The sequence below is a fragment of the Fulmarus glacialis genome, unplaced genomic scaffold, assembly GCF_000690835.1.
Source record: "Fulmarus glacialis isolate BGI_N327 unplaced genomic scaffold, ASM69083v1 scaffold45032, whole genome shotgun sequence".
NCBI classification, from domain to species: Eukaryota; Metazoa; Chordata; class Aves; order Procellariiformes; family Procellariidae; genus Fulmarus; species Fulmarus glacialis.
Genome location: NW_009200599.1, coordinates 89 through 13,160, shown reverse-complemented (window position 1 = coordinate 13,160; position 13,072 = coordinate 89). Strand labels below are relative to the sequence as shown.

The window sequence follows — 13,072 nt, the reverse complement described above, 5'->3', positions numbered from 1 at the left end:
CCGGCCCCATGGACTTGTGAGCGTCCAGGAGAGTCCATAGGCAACAGCCAAAATTACGCAACAGGTCTTTAAAATAGAGCAAATTTTATTGCATTAATTAATAATGGGGAGTGATAAGGGCAGAGATCCTTGTTGGAAGTGCTGCTCATCTCTACCAAGTGGAAGGAGATGAACTACCATTGCTGTGTATGGCCAGGGCAAAAGCTGGCCTGCTGGAAAAGGGTTACTGCAATATGCGGACTCTTACAAGTCTGGTACCATCCCGATTAGTTGTACACTTGAAATTGTTCACCATAAAAAAGACTAAGAACTCACGAGAGCAGCAATAACAGGACAGTGAAGATGACTTGCAGTTTCGCAGAGAAAATGGAAATTTCAGTACAAGGATTATGCAAACTGGCAGAGTAAGAAAGTACACAGTCACCTTTATTTAAAAAATAGTGTTTCTACCACTCAAGCTTGGTAAGAAAACACTTGATGGCATCGATCAAGTACACTCTAGAGCAGTAATGATTCCCAGATAGAAACGGGCATGAGACATGCACTGGAATGGAGAGGATGTTTTTGTCGCCGTCTCACATAGACTGTGACCACATTAGCAGTTGAGACTGCATTGGTGTCCTGATAAGCATCACTTTGGACTGAATTACTTGCCAGTGAATGGAGGTGCTAATTACAGTATGTTACCTTTTCTTTTTCAGGTTAAGCCATTAAATATTAGTTTCATTGTTTAACAAATTCGTAGGTAGAACATGCAGAAAGACTGAGTAGTCTCTTGAAGAAATGAATAGTTGTATACTTTTTATGGCAAAGAGAACTGAGGCATGCTAGACATTTCAGCAAAGTACATCAATACTAAGTATTCAACATACAAGGATGGCATCACATTGTTGACTTGTGTAATCATAAACAAAAGTACAAACTAAAGTCTCAAAAAAGAATCAAGTTAGTTGCACAGTCAGTTTATCAAACTACTGAACAGTGGGAATTGCATTTTTCATTCTGGTTTTAAGAGAACTTCTTCATGAAGTGCAGTTTCAGGTATGCAATGGTAAGGAATATTACTGACATGCACGCAAGAGCCAGGTGGTTCTGCCACAGGCCCCAGCTACTCGCAACAATGCCTTGATTTTTCAGATACTCATCTCCGGTACACCACCTACAGATAAATACACACACATTTATAAACTTAGTCAGTTTGAAGTATCTAGGAAGATCCCTAGAAGTTGTAGTGTGATTTCATGTCTATAGTAGGCCAGGCAAACACCAGCTATATGTTACTATTTTATTTTCTATTTGTAAATTTGTTTTTCTTGTAGCTACAATCAGTTTCCTATAGGAAGCTGAAATGGATTTTGTGAGGCTGTGTAATTGTAGTATGTATGTGTTTCAGTAAACACAGTTTAAAGAAAAGTGAGAAGCATAATGCCAGATATTTCTAGTGTTATAAATATTAAATATGACAATAAGCAGAGTATTTTCTGCAGACAGAATGCAAAAACCCAGTCAAAAATTCATTTTCCATATAAAAACTCACCGATGCTGCTGGTCATCAGTGAGTGTCTCACAAACAGACTAATGCTGTAGGACTTCGTAAGTCACTGGTGGTGAGATTCATTTTAATGTACCAAAATACTTACGGCTGGTTTATCTGTTGATAGTTATCGTTGCTGGTTAAATTTGTGTTGTTACTGCTGCTGCAAAAGTTCAGACCAGTCAATTCATTGATTTGTAAAGCCTTTTAAAATAAAAGAAACAATGACAATAGAAATTAGTAGGTAAAGGAATGATACATTAACAAGATGAGAGATAATTCAGTTCAAATTTATTCTAAAAACGTGATGGTATCACTATTTATTATTTTGGCCAAATCCCCATTTTTTAACTGAGCAGTACGGTTCTTTTTCTTTTCAGAAAGGAATGTATGCAGTCCACACCCTTAATGCAAGCACCTCACCAGGCTTTAACACCTCCCCCAGGCTAGACTATTTCTGCATAGGCATATTAAAGCCCAGATTTCTCTGTGAAACATCACCCTGGCTTAAATTATCAAAAATTAGGACAAAAGTTTTGGCTTGACAAGTTTTTGTCTGATTGATGGAAAAGAGAAGAATTGGTTTTTAGGGATAACGTTGTTCTTTACTCTGTATTGTTTTTGTCCAGCTGCATTCCAGTGGATGTAGTTGTTCAGTGTGTTCAGTGTCTCTCATATGAGGTGTTTCCAAGTTACAGAAATGAGCTCTTCTAAACAGCAGTGGGTGCTGACTGATGAGAAGCCCTTCTTGTTTCAAGATACTGCACTATGTTCTGAGGTTGCTGTATTTAATTAGCTTAGCTTTTGCTCATTAGCCCATAAAGTTTGGAGTTTTCTTTATCTTGAGTAAAGAAATTCCTTTCTAGCAAATTTTTTCCAAGTCTGTATATAGGAAAATACAGCACTTACTGTCATTCCGTATCGAGGGATGCTAAAATATTTGAGCCAGGAGAGCCAGGACATGATGCTTGTGAGATTCACCAGCAACCCAGAGAAAATCTAGAGGCAAGGATTACAAAAAAGCCACAACACAACAACAAAAAAACAAATCACAAATTACATGCTGTTACCATGTGTTCTTCCTTAGCTCTTGACTCTGCTTCTTCAGATTAAAAACAGGTGGGAAGGCATTTCTAGAGGAAGAAACTCTTCCAGTGGGAGAACAGGGAAGAGGGAAGGAATAATTTTTGTTACCCAGCTTTGGCCCATAACCCATGTGGTCCTTCTCCCAGAATGAGTAACGGGGAACGCTTTCACCCATGCATTAAACCCAGATGCGTCCCGTCTGTGGGTCCCTCATGGGTTCACATGAACTGCTGTTACTCGGGTGTGTGGAGCTGCTGGAGGTGTGCACTGTTTTGCTTGTGTGCCCTGAGTCTGAGGCAATGTGGGTTTTGGCTGTTGGTTCAGTGCTGCCTCATTGTTTATGGTGCCTGTCTTCTAACTGTAGCTGTTTGTGTGTTGTCCAGTTCTAACATGCCCGATGGTTGGCTCTGCAGCTGAGGAGGGTAACTACAGTAGTGGTCTCAGAGAGCAGGAGGCTGTGAGTCATGTCCTCAGCCAGCCAAATTTGTCTTTGGCAAAGCTAAAGGAGAGTGAACGAAATGCAGCTCTAGGCCACTTTTCTGCTTTCCAGGCAGTACACTGGCTGCCAGAGCCACAGAGAAGAGGGCAGAGGAACCACTCTCCCTCCCCCTCACACCTAGGCCCTTGGCCCCCCGGTTCTTGTAAGATAAAAGGACAAATCAGAATATTCAACACCACAGTATCAGAATATTCAAATCAGACAAATCAGGATATTCAACATGCTTGACCCCACAGTCTTTTTGCAGAATTCAGCTGAACACTGTGCTGGTAGGATTTTTAGATTTCAGCATTTCTAGGATTTCAGGATTCAATCTATAAAACTGAATAGTGCTACTCACAATCATAAAAACAAATGCGATAGTCATGAGCAGGTTTGCTACAGCGACCACGCTCTGTCCTGCTGCAATGGCTAGTGCCATAGAAGTGGCTGTGTAGGACACCATCATAAGGGTAAACATCATTGTAAAGAAGGCTTCTACTGTTGGTTTCAAACCTTAAAGATCAAAACAAGAAGGGTTTCAGTATGATCCTGCCAAAAGCTCTACCATAACCTGAACACTATCCTTCAGGTAGTGTATCCTGCCTACAAAATACATTTTGTCTGACAACATAGGCTATGTCACTGAGACCCAAGACTGCAGTGGGACTTGTGACAGCCCGTATGTGTATGCCCTGTCAACGGAGGACAGGATGAATAAGTAGTGTGCCTGTAACTGCAGTAACACTGGAAATAGCAGAATGGGTAGAAGTTACAGTACTGTACTCCATACAGTCTAAGGTGAAGGCTTTGCTGTGGCTTCAAGTTGTCTATCAAAGGAGAAATTTGTAGTGCACTTCCATGAGCAGTTGTACAGCACTTCACTTGTTTCCAGCAGAGAGCTCTCCTGATGGACTTGGTGGCCTTTGGGTGGCTATGGATTTGGTAGAAAGGTCTATCTCACTCCAGTTTCACACTCGGAGAGCCTCTTGCTGATGCGACCTTGTTTCTTATTCCTTAGGGAAAAAAACTCAGACCAAAGCAAACTGTGATTATTTTTAAATTTTGCTTGCCTTTCAAGCTTTTGGGACATCCCAAAAGGATGTCATGATCTGAAACTTTACCCTAGGAAAATGGTCTGCTTGGGACATGTTTTGAGGATGACGTTTGAAGGTGTTCTAGGGTTGTAGAAGTTGGTGCCAGCGATTTTCAAAGTCTGCTCACTAACCAGGAGGCATTTCACCAAAAAGAACAAGCTGATATTAATTCACACAATATTAAGTTCTTAAAACAAAACTTTTTGTTTGATAGGTGTTCTTGCAGGGATGGAAAAGGTGTCTCGTAAAAGTCACTGGAAGCTAGGACAGCCATAAATGAAAAGGAATAAATCAATCCTATGTAGTAATGGTTATGGCACGCTTCCTTCTAGGGATGGTGGAGATGAGACATGTCACAGATTCTGACATGAATACTTAAATCTTTGAAAGTGTGTCTTTTCTGTAAACAGCATGGCATGCTAAAAGCAAGCACAGTAACCACTGCCATGCCGATGTAGTGCTTTAGCCTATATAAATACATGTGTATACATGCACATATATAAAATGCGAGTGCCTTGTTGATTTATTGAGGGGGTTGTAATGAGACTGTAGGAGACCATACTTGCCTAACATGAAGTAAATTATACAGCTGAAGATGATGCTTGGTATAGTCCTCATGGGTATTAAATCAGCCATTAGCTTTGAGATGAAATATGCAGATACTCTGTAGTACCCACTGATATATTCATGTCTGGAACACAGAGATATATACAGCATATCACAAATTTAATCATGAAAAAACAGTAAGGTTATTTGCACCTGGAGACAAATGAATTCTAGCTCAAAGTGGAAAAAAAGAGTTCTTTCATGGTTGGGCTGTAATGCAAATGTCCAGTAAGCCACACACTATAGTAATGGTGGCATTTTCATATGCAGATAATTTTTAGTAAATGTATGTGTCGTGTCGTCAAAACAGAGAGAGAGGGTAAAGTTGAAATAATTTTCCTTTTCTGTACAGTGTAATCTGCATAGCTTTAAAGAATCCAGTTAGATAGTATTTACTGTCCTCACTAGCAAGTCACAAACTTATTAATCAATACCTAAATTGAGTATTCAGTGGTTTTTTGCTACATATGCTACTAATTTTAAACTCTGAGCTGTTTGCAATCATAGGTACCGTTTTGGGGATTTGCAGACAACACACTAATAGGCTAAAAGAGTACATTTGCAGTGAGCACTAACAGTGAAATAATTTGAAAACTCTGCACTAGGTGTACTTAAATGAGCTACAGCAGGGCAAACAAACTAACTCTCTAACAGTAGTCCCTCATAACTTTTTTGTATGTTTTACTTACATAAATATCTTTTTTTCCACAACAAAGAGTTCAATAGCTGAGATGCTGCTGAAACACTGGTTGGTGGTCAGAAAGAACATTGCACCCACTCTACAAAAAGCAAAACAGCAAGCTGTTATTAAAAATGTGATGTAAATGTAGTGTTTCCACTACAGCATATGTAAATCCAGCCGTAGTGCCTGGAGCTCAGTAGTATGTGACCTCCCATCCGAATTCCATGGGAAGTTGGCTACAAGTCTGAGTCTGTAACAAGCCTGAAGTAGATGTGGTACAGGCAGTATTTGTTATTCGCATGCAAGGATAGTGTGTTCTCTGATGCAGTCAAAGGATAGAAAATGAACTGATTTTCCCTTTTTTTTTAATGTAATTTCCTGACACATTAAAAATTTTCAGTCTGTGGGGCATTTGTCTGATGCAAACTGTGAGGAACTGAATAAGCAACGTGAGAAGTTGTTTTCACCTTTTCCACTAAAATTTAAGGCTTTACTATCATACTTTCATATCCAATTTAAAACTGGGCCATTTTAAAGTAAATACTATGAAGTGTTTCAAGACTAAGAACCCAGAACTTTCTTAGTTGCAAAACCATTTGTCAGGTCATGTACATACAGCTGTCAAAATGATACATAGACCAGAATAATTTTAAAATCTAGCTTTAGATGCACCTTCTGACTTACTGCAGGTAAACTCAAGTGTGTATATAGAAGCAGTTGCAAGATCAAAGTTACCTAGGTTTATGTAGCCAAGTCTGTATATTTCAATCTTTAATCTTTTTATCTTGGGGAAATCTTTTCTGCAAAGAAGTTAAAATGCTGCCATGCTGAATTAAGCCTTTTTAATATGATGACTGCTGTTCAGCGTTTTCAGCAACCTGACTGGCACTGAAAAATGTCATCTTACAGAAGTAGCGTTACTCACTTCATTTGGACTGCTTGTCCAGGTTACAGCATGGCAGGGCAGAACTGCATCCCCCTCTCAGTTCTGCAGGGACCTTCCTAGAGGCAGAAGAACATCCTCACTTCGAAGTCACTAACGTAGGCTTGGCCTTACCTCCTGATCTGAAGGGAAGCATTTGCTTTAAAGAGGTAGATATATTTCATAAAGAGCTTGCGGGTTCCTTCTCAGCCTCCAAGCTGTTCGTTATCCTATCACAACGATGAGGGAGCTTTGTCAAATATTTAGATATCCATTACCTAAACTGACTAACCTGTTCTGTAGTCCAGCGGAATCCTCTTTAAGTCCAAAGAAAATGGCACCTACCACCAGTCCCAGGAAAGCTGTAACACACAGCTAAATGTAAAAAAGAAAAGAAGAGGAAAAGTCTTATTCTCATTGCTTTCAAAGCTTCAGTAGTCTTTTTGAAATATGTAGCAGGTGAGTGTAGATTGACAGGAAGTGTTTTCAGAAAGGAGAAAAGCTATTCAACCTGGGAAGGGAGTCGATGGGGCGGTTAGCAACCTGCAGCACAGCAGTGCTTTGAGTCTTGCGCCACGGTGTCCTTCAAGAGGTATCTGTGAGACACAGCAGCTCCCCAGTGCCACCTGCCCTCGGCAGCGGCCAGCCACTGCTGCCTCACGCGGGCAAGGCACTAGGATGGCTAGAAAGGAGGGATGGTACAGGAGCTTCAGCTGCTGCCCGCTCTTCTGTCGTGGCACTGGCAGGAGGCATGTTCCTGAAAAGTGGTATCACAGCTTTTCCCTGACCTCCTGCCGGGCCAGATCTATGACCTGAGGGAACTGCTCTGGGGGTGCCGGGAGGGTGCTAGCACCAGCAATGGGAGGAGGATGATAGCAGGGGCTTGGTGGGGCAGGCTAGAAGGAGGGAATAACACCTTTCCCCAGAGGAACCCCAGCATCACATGCACCTCAGCCAAGCTCCTTTCCCCCACCACTGTTTCAGCCATTCTTGGATGTTGTGATTACATTAATTGGTGATGTATTGCAACATCTCTCCTCTCTCCCTACTGATACTCTCCACCATTCATCCTCCTTGGGACAGTCCATGACTCCCCATTTGCTGTCAGTGACAAGGGTAACTTCAGCTCTAGGGTTGACCACTGCTCTTCAGTGCAGTGCTTCTGCAGGGGTTTCTCTGGAGCCATCTCAATGCTACTTTGAGCTTGGCAACCGATGACCGAAAGCAGTCTTTCCTGACTGCCAGGTTGGGGTTGACAGTTTACTTTCATGCTCCACAGTGTGTAATTGCTGGGTGCTATCACACATCTTATTCATGGGATTGCTTTTAACATGTACAAGGTACTATGATCAGGCTATAGGTGTGCTGATATTTGCAGTCTGTAACACAATTTAAATAGGAAAGATACCAGCTGCCGCGAGGATATAATTTAAAAGACTGAAGTGTGTACATCACACTTTTTTAATGCTAAATCCAAATGACAAAAATCTCAGCAAAACTGATGGTATCAGGCAGTTCTGTCATTTTTAAGCGTGAGCAATGCATGAATCATAATACCATAAACCCCTTGATCCATGGTACCCTATCACTAAGATCCTGCTCCTGCCGAAAGGAGCAAATGTCAGGGGTAATTCAGCTCCTAAGCCAATTGCAGTGGAAAGCAGGGATCATATCAAGACCAATTTGGAGCAGATTAATGAAAAAAGGCTTAATGAACCATGTACCCCTAAAAGAATGCTTGTAAAATCCATCCCTAATGAGGGTGGGGAGATAGAAAAGATTGTGAGAAACAAGTCAGGACCATTAACCTTGGGGTATTACGAGATCCTTCAGAGTCTAATTCTTGTCACAAGGCCAAGCTTTTACAAAGCAATTATTAAGGATCTCCATAGTATCAACATACAGACACACACACGTACTCAAAGCCTTTTAACCTCGGGGATTCTGGACTCATTTCCCCTCCACACAGGCCCTTCGTTCACTTGTTATATAAACCATGATGAAGATAATTTATACCCCTGGCTTGAGACCAATTTTCTATTGGTTCCTCTAGAATTGCTGAGCATTGCAATGGGAGTTTTGCTGGTGCTGGGACTGCAGAGTTTGGCTTGTGAACTAGGGGGTTCGTGAGGATTAGTCGTTCTGCAGAGGTTAGCCAGGCATTCTTTAGTTTTGAAGGCAATGTGTAGCTTTGAAGAAATCAACACTTTTGGTGTTGACTCTTCTGAAGAAGCAGCACTAACAGGGCCATTCATGTAGATCATGTTCCTCTTCCGTGGCAGGTGTTAGACCCTATTGTGGTCTTCATCACATCTTCTCCAGAAGACATCATCACCATTATGAACAGTCAAATGACCAAACGACACACACATTACGAGACTCTGAAAATATTTTTACGCTTGAGCTAACTGCCAGCACTTCACTGTGTACTAAAGTTTAATTAAGTATGCAAGTGTAGTCTGTTAACTTTCCCTGGCGGGGGAGAAGATTTGAGGCCAAACCCCACAGTGCCAAGCCTGCACAATTAGAGTCGAATCTGAAGAATGTTCTTGAGCAAATGTGTGAAACTACTTGGGAGATAATCTGCTCCGAGCCGGGAGCAGCAGAATACCCTGCTGGAAAAGATCTTGCCTCCCAAAGTCTTTCAGTAGTCCAGAATTAATTACTGAATAGTCCCTCATTTGGGAGCATTCAGGACACCTTCTAGTGAACCAGATTTCCAGACCTTGAACATTCTTTTTTCAGATGCTTACTGCAGTCAAAATATCAAGAGGCAAAACCATCCCACGGACTTATCTAATACAGAAGTGGAATAAATTCAATGTATACCACAAAAGCATAGATACAAATAGCGTTACCTGAGCTATGGAAGCTTGAGGGTTTCCTACCAGATTTTTAAATGTGCGCTTGGACACCCATTTCAGCTGATGAAGGAAGGAATTGGCATACGTGATTTGTCGTAAAACTGCTTTTGTTTTCTTTTTATTTCCCAAAGAAATATTCTCTAATACTGCTTTTGTTTCTTGGTAGTAGGCAGAGTTGGAGTATTCTTCTGCTAACTTCTCAGCCAAGGTTTTATCATGTTCAGTGCGTTCTTCAGTGCTCTCTGCTGAAAAGATTAAAAAGAAATACGACTGTTTCTGTAAGGGATGGGAAGATTGTTTAGGAGTTAAGCCAGGAGAGTTATGTTGGGGTGGGAGAGTTACTAACGAACCAGAAGAATTAATATGCACATTTAGTTCCAGTGATTCATTGCACTCAGTCTCATAGCATGCAATTCAAAAGAGTCGGTATAAATAAGACCAAACCTCTGTGTTTGTCTGTGCAACCTGTCCCACAGGCAGCGGCTTCACAGCAGACTGACTAGGTAAACCCTTGTCTGCTGATGAAGTTTCAAACTGGCAGCAACCTGACTTTTAATCAAAAAGTGATTTTTTTTCGCCCCCAGGTTTCTGTAAGTAAGTGATCTGTTTCACAGTCTGTTTCCCAGACTTTTGGATCCAGGTAATCCTGCATGTGTCTATTTCAGTCAAACTTTTGAGTCTGTCATAAAGAAACGGAGTTCCTTTTTTTCTCGACTGTAATCCAGTGTGGGCTTTTCCAATAACAAATACAATGTGTGTTGCCAGCTACAGTATTAGTCAGACCCTGAACACAGTCAGCATTTTTGTAAAATCCTGGTTGCTTCTTTGGTAATGATATAGTGAAACAGTGTGTTTGGGCACATAGCATATTCATTATTTAATTTCTCTTTTCATTCATGTGAAAAGAGAGTGTGCTATTAATGAGTAGCAACAGACAGGATGAAAAAGCATGCTACTGAACGTAGGTGAGATTTGGTTTGTTAGTTTGGGGATAATTTCTGCCTTACCACAACTTCAGGGAAGCATCAGGAGAACACTGGTCCCCTATCTCTACGCCCTCTTCCCACCCTACTCAAAGGAAGGAAAACAGTAATTTCATAACAGATAAACCATTCCATTAGGTAAAAAATACAAGTCATAACTGCATCAAATTATGTCCCTAACTGGAACAATTGTCCTGGTTTATTGTCTCTGTTTCTGCAGGACTTCAGCTGGTTTGCCTCGAAGATGAAATAAGCTCTTCCTCTGTGTTGAGAGGTAACAAAACAGTTTCTTATATTCCCAGACATTATAACTTCAACACAGGAAAGTATTATTTCACCTTTAACATCTCGTAATTTGAGTGTGACACAAAAGTATACAGGTCAGTTTATGAAGAAATGGATAGCAATGATAAATTACTAAATAACTATTTATGAGAGGCAAACTATTCTTGCATAGACAGGAATATTTTATATAGTTGGGCTGTATGTGAATTTGGTACTTATTTCAGCTTATGCTAATTATTTTCCACATAGAAACAAAAAGGATTTAGGAACAGTGTAGGTTTTTTTTTTCTTTAAAGCAACATGGATCAGCAGTACGTAATGCTGTCATGCATACAAATAACTGTACGCTTGTACAACACGGTTATTGATTGTTTGACACCTGTAAGTGATTTTTCTGTGTTGTGCTGGACACCTTCTGGCAAAATACATGTTATGATAATTTCACGCAGCTCTGGGTTTCATACCTGCGTTAGTTTCATCAGTCTTGCTCATTGCCACTGCAGTGGAGTCTCCATTAATGATGTCCAGGAAAAAGTCGGCAGGGTTGTTGTATGGCTCACATTCGTAGCCTGTGGTGACAGCATTACAAGCCCTAAGCGGTGGTTGTGTGACTAGCAGAAGGCTGTGGATGGCCATCATGAACACAGCCACACCATTGTGCCCGTTGAGCAGCCTGCACCATAAGCATTTCAGGCTTCAAAAGGTCCATACTTACCCGAGAGATGAACGGCACTGCCAGACAGCTCTATCAGTGAAAGCAAGGCGACAGCTGGCAACGTGCCCTTCTCAGCCCTAGCCTGGGCTTTGTCTAATTAAGACGCGCCCAGGAACAGTTGATTAGAGGTCAGCACTCTCATCCAAACCCACATATGGGTCAAGAGGTGAAACACCAGGAGAAATGCTTAGCCTGTTAAAATCCCGGGCTTGCTAATACACACTATGTCCAATTCTGATCAAGCGCTATTGGCATTTTATTCAAGTTAGTGCAAACTAAAGATGTTGCTGCAGTTGGCCCTGCTGTGAGTTGTGCTCACCAATAGACTGGAAGTACTCGATGGCATGCTGAGCAGGCCCGTGGTACAGCACTCTTCCCGCGGCCAGCAGTGTCAGGTTGTCAAACAGTCGGAATATGGAGTACCGAGGCTGGTGGATGGAGAAGATTATTGTTTTTCCTTGTTTTGCCATCCTGAGTGTGAAGTGAAGAACGACAGAGGTGTAAGCTTTGCAAGTCTATTCAGCATTTAGATAAGATAATTTGCAAGTTCAGTTAAGCCTTGGTTAAGTTTGATTAACTTGGCGTGCCAGAGAGGGGACGGGAAAGGAAAAAAAAAAGAAAAAGAAAATATTTAGGTCATATTTATAGTGTTTGAAGGTTCCCTCTCACTGGGAATGTTGTTGGAGGGGAAGGTCCTGGGAAGATTTTGATGCAAATAGAAAGCTCTGGAGAGAGCCATTTGAGTCCTCTTTGCTTGTAGTAAATGCAAAATGATGTAGAATTTGCAAATAGTGTATTGTGCTTGTTTTCCCAAAGATAGGTCTCAGATTTTGTGATGGGGAAACAGCTAGCTGTGTTCTAACTACTGTCCATGTATCACCTCACCAGACTGCACAACAGGCGTTTTTATCACTTTTCTGGCCCAGGCAGACATGAAAATAAATGAAGCTGTCTGTGACAATGATCACGGACAAATTGCAGTCCCGGCATGCACATGCTTTGTGCAAGGCGCTTTGTGAACTGCCGTGAGCAGCTGCTTTGGAGTGTGAGAATTCATATAGCCTTTTTCCTACCTTGCAGCCTTGGCTCGCTGGTAAACAATTATGTGTCTGATTTCCCTCATTCTAACTGTAATTTGAGTCAAATACAACTGAAATGTTACAGAGTTGAGTGGTGAAAACAGGAAGCTGTTTCCAAGGCCATCACCTTTTTAGTAGCAGTAGGACAGCATTAGCAGTGCTGGCATCGAGTCCTGTAGTTGGCTCATCCAAAAACAAGATGGCAGGATCTGTGATAAGCTCCATCCCAATATTGGTTCTTTTCCGCTCTCCTCCAGACACCCCACGAGTGAACTGGGTGCCAACCTGCCACAAAATAAGAAATTTGTCTCATTTGGCCTGATAACAAATACATGAGTGAACAGCATCCTACCGAAATGGCAGCATTTGGGAAGAGTTCTAAGAAAACTTGACCCTACTCTCAGGTATAAATGTAGATGTTACCTCACACATAGGCCGTTTCTTAACATTAGTATTACTTGAGGTGTTCTCTTTTTTTCTAACCACAGACTACCTTTCCCCTTCCTCCCAATGTAATAGCATATGGCAGTATCAGCGCAGAGTCTGTACAGATCGCCATACAGAAATCGGATCAACACGTGGTTTAGGGGCTGGTGCCATCGGCGGAATTTTGGCTTCTTTGGTCATGGGGAGGTCTACACGGCACCGGGCCTGCTGGGGACAGATGGAGTTCAGCTGTCTCACAGGGGAAAAAAGGATTCTCGCCTATGAGTTGGCGGGGCTCATCGAGAGGGCTTTAAA

At 41.6% G+C, this 13,072-nt stretch overlaps 1 protein-coding gene across 1 annotated transcript; it reads right to left on the bottom strand.

Annotated features, from left to right (window-relative positions):
- Positions 1-1,008: 1,008 nt before the first annotated feature.
- Positions 1,009-12,616, bottom strand: ABCG2 (ATP-binding cassette, sub-family G (WHITE), member 2 (Junior blood group); the record flags this gene model as incomplete). Its single annotated transcript, XM_009573658.1, has 11 exons — positions 1,009-1,159; positions 1,641-1,738; positions 2,444-2,533; positions 3,460-3,614; positions 4,762-4,886; positions 5,491-5,580; positions 6,698-6,780; positions 9,264-9,511; positions 11,002-11,106; positions 11,572-11,723; positions 12,459-12,616. Coding segments are annotated over 11 exons (1,455 nt in total), but the record flags the coding sequence as incomplete, so codon positions are not given.
- Between the last annotated feature and the right edge of the window lie 456 nt (positions 12,617-13,072).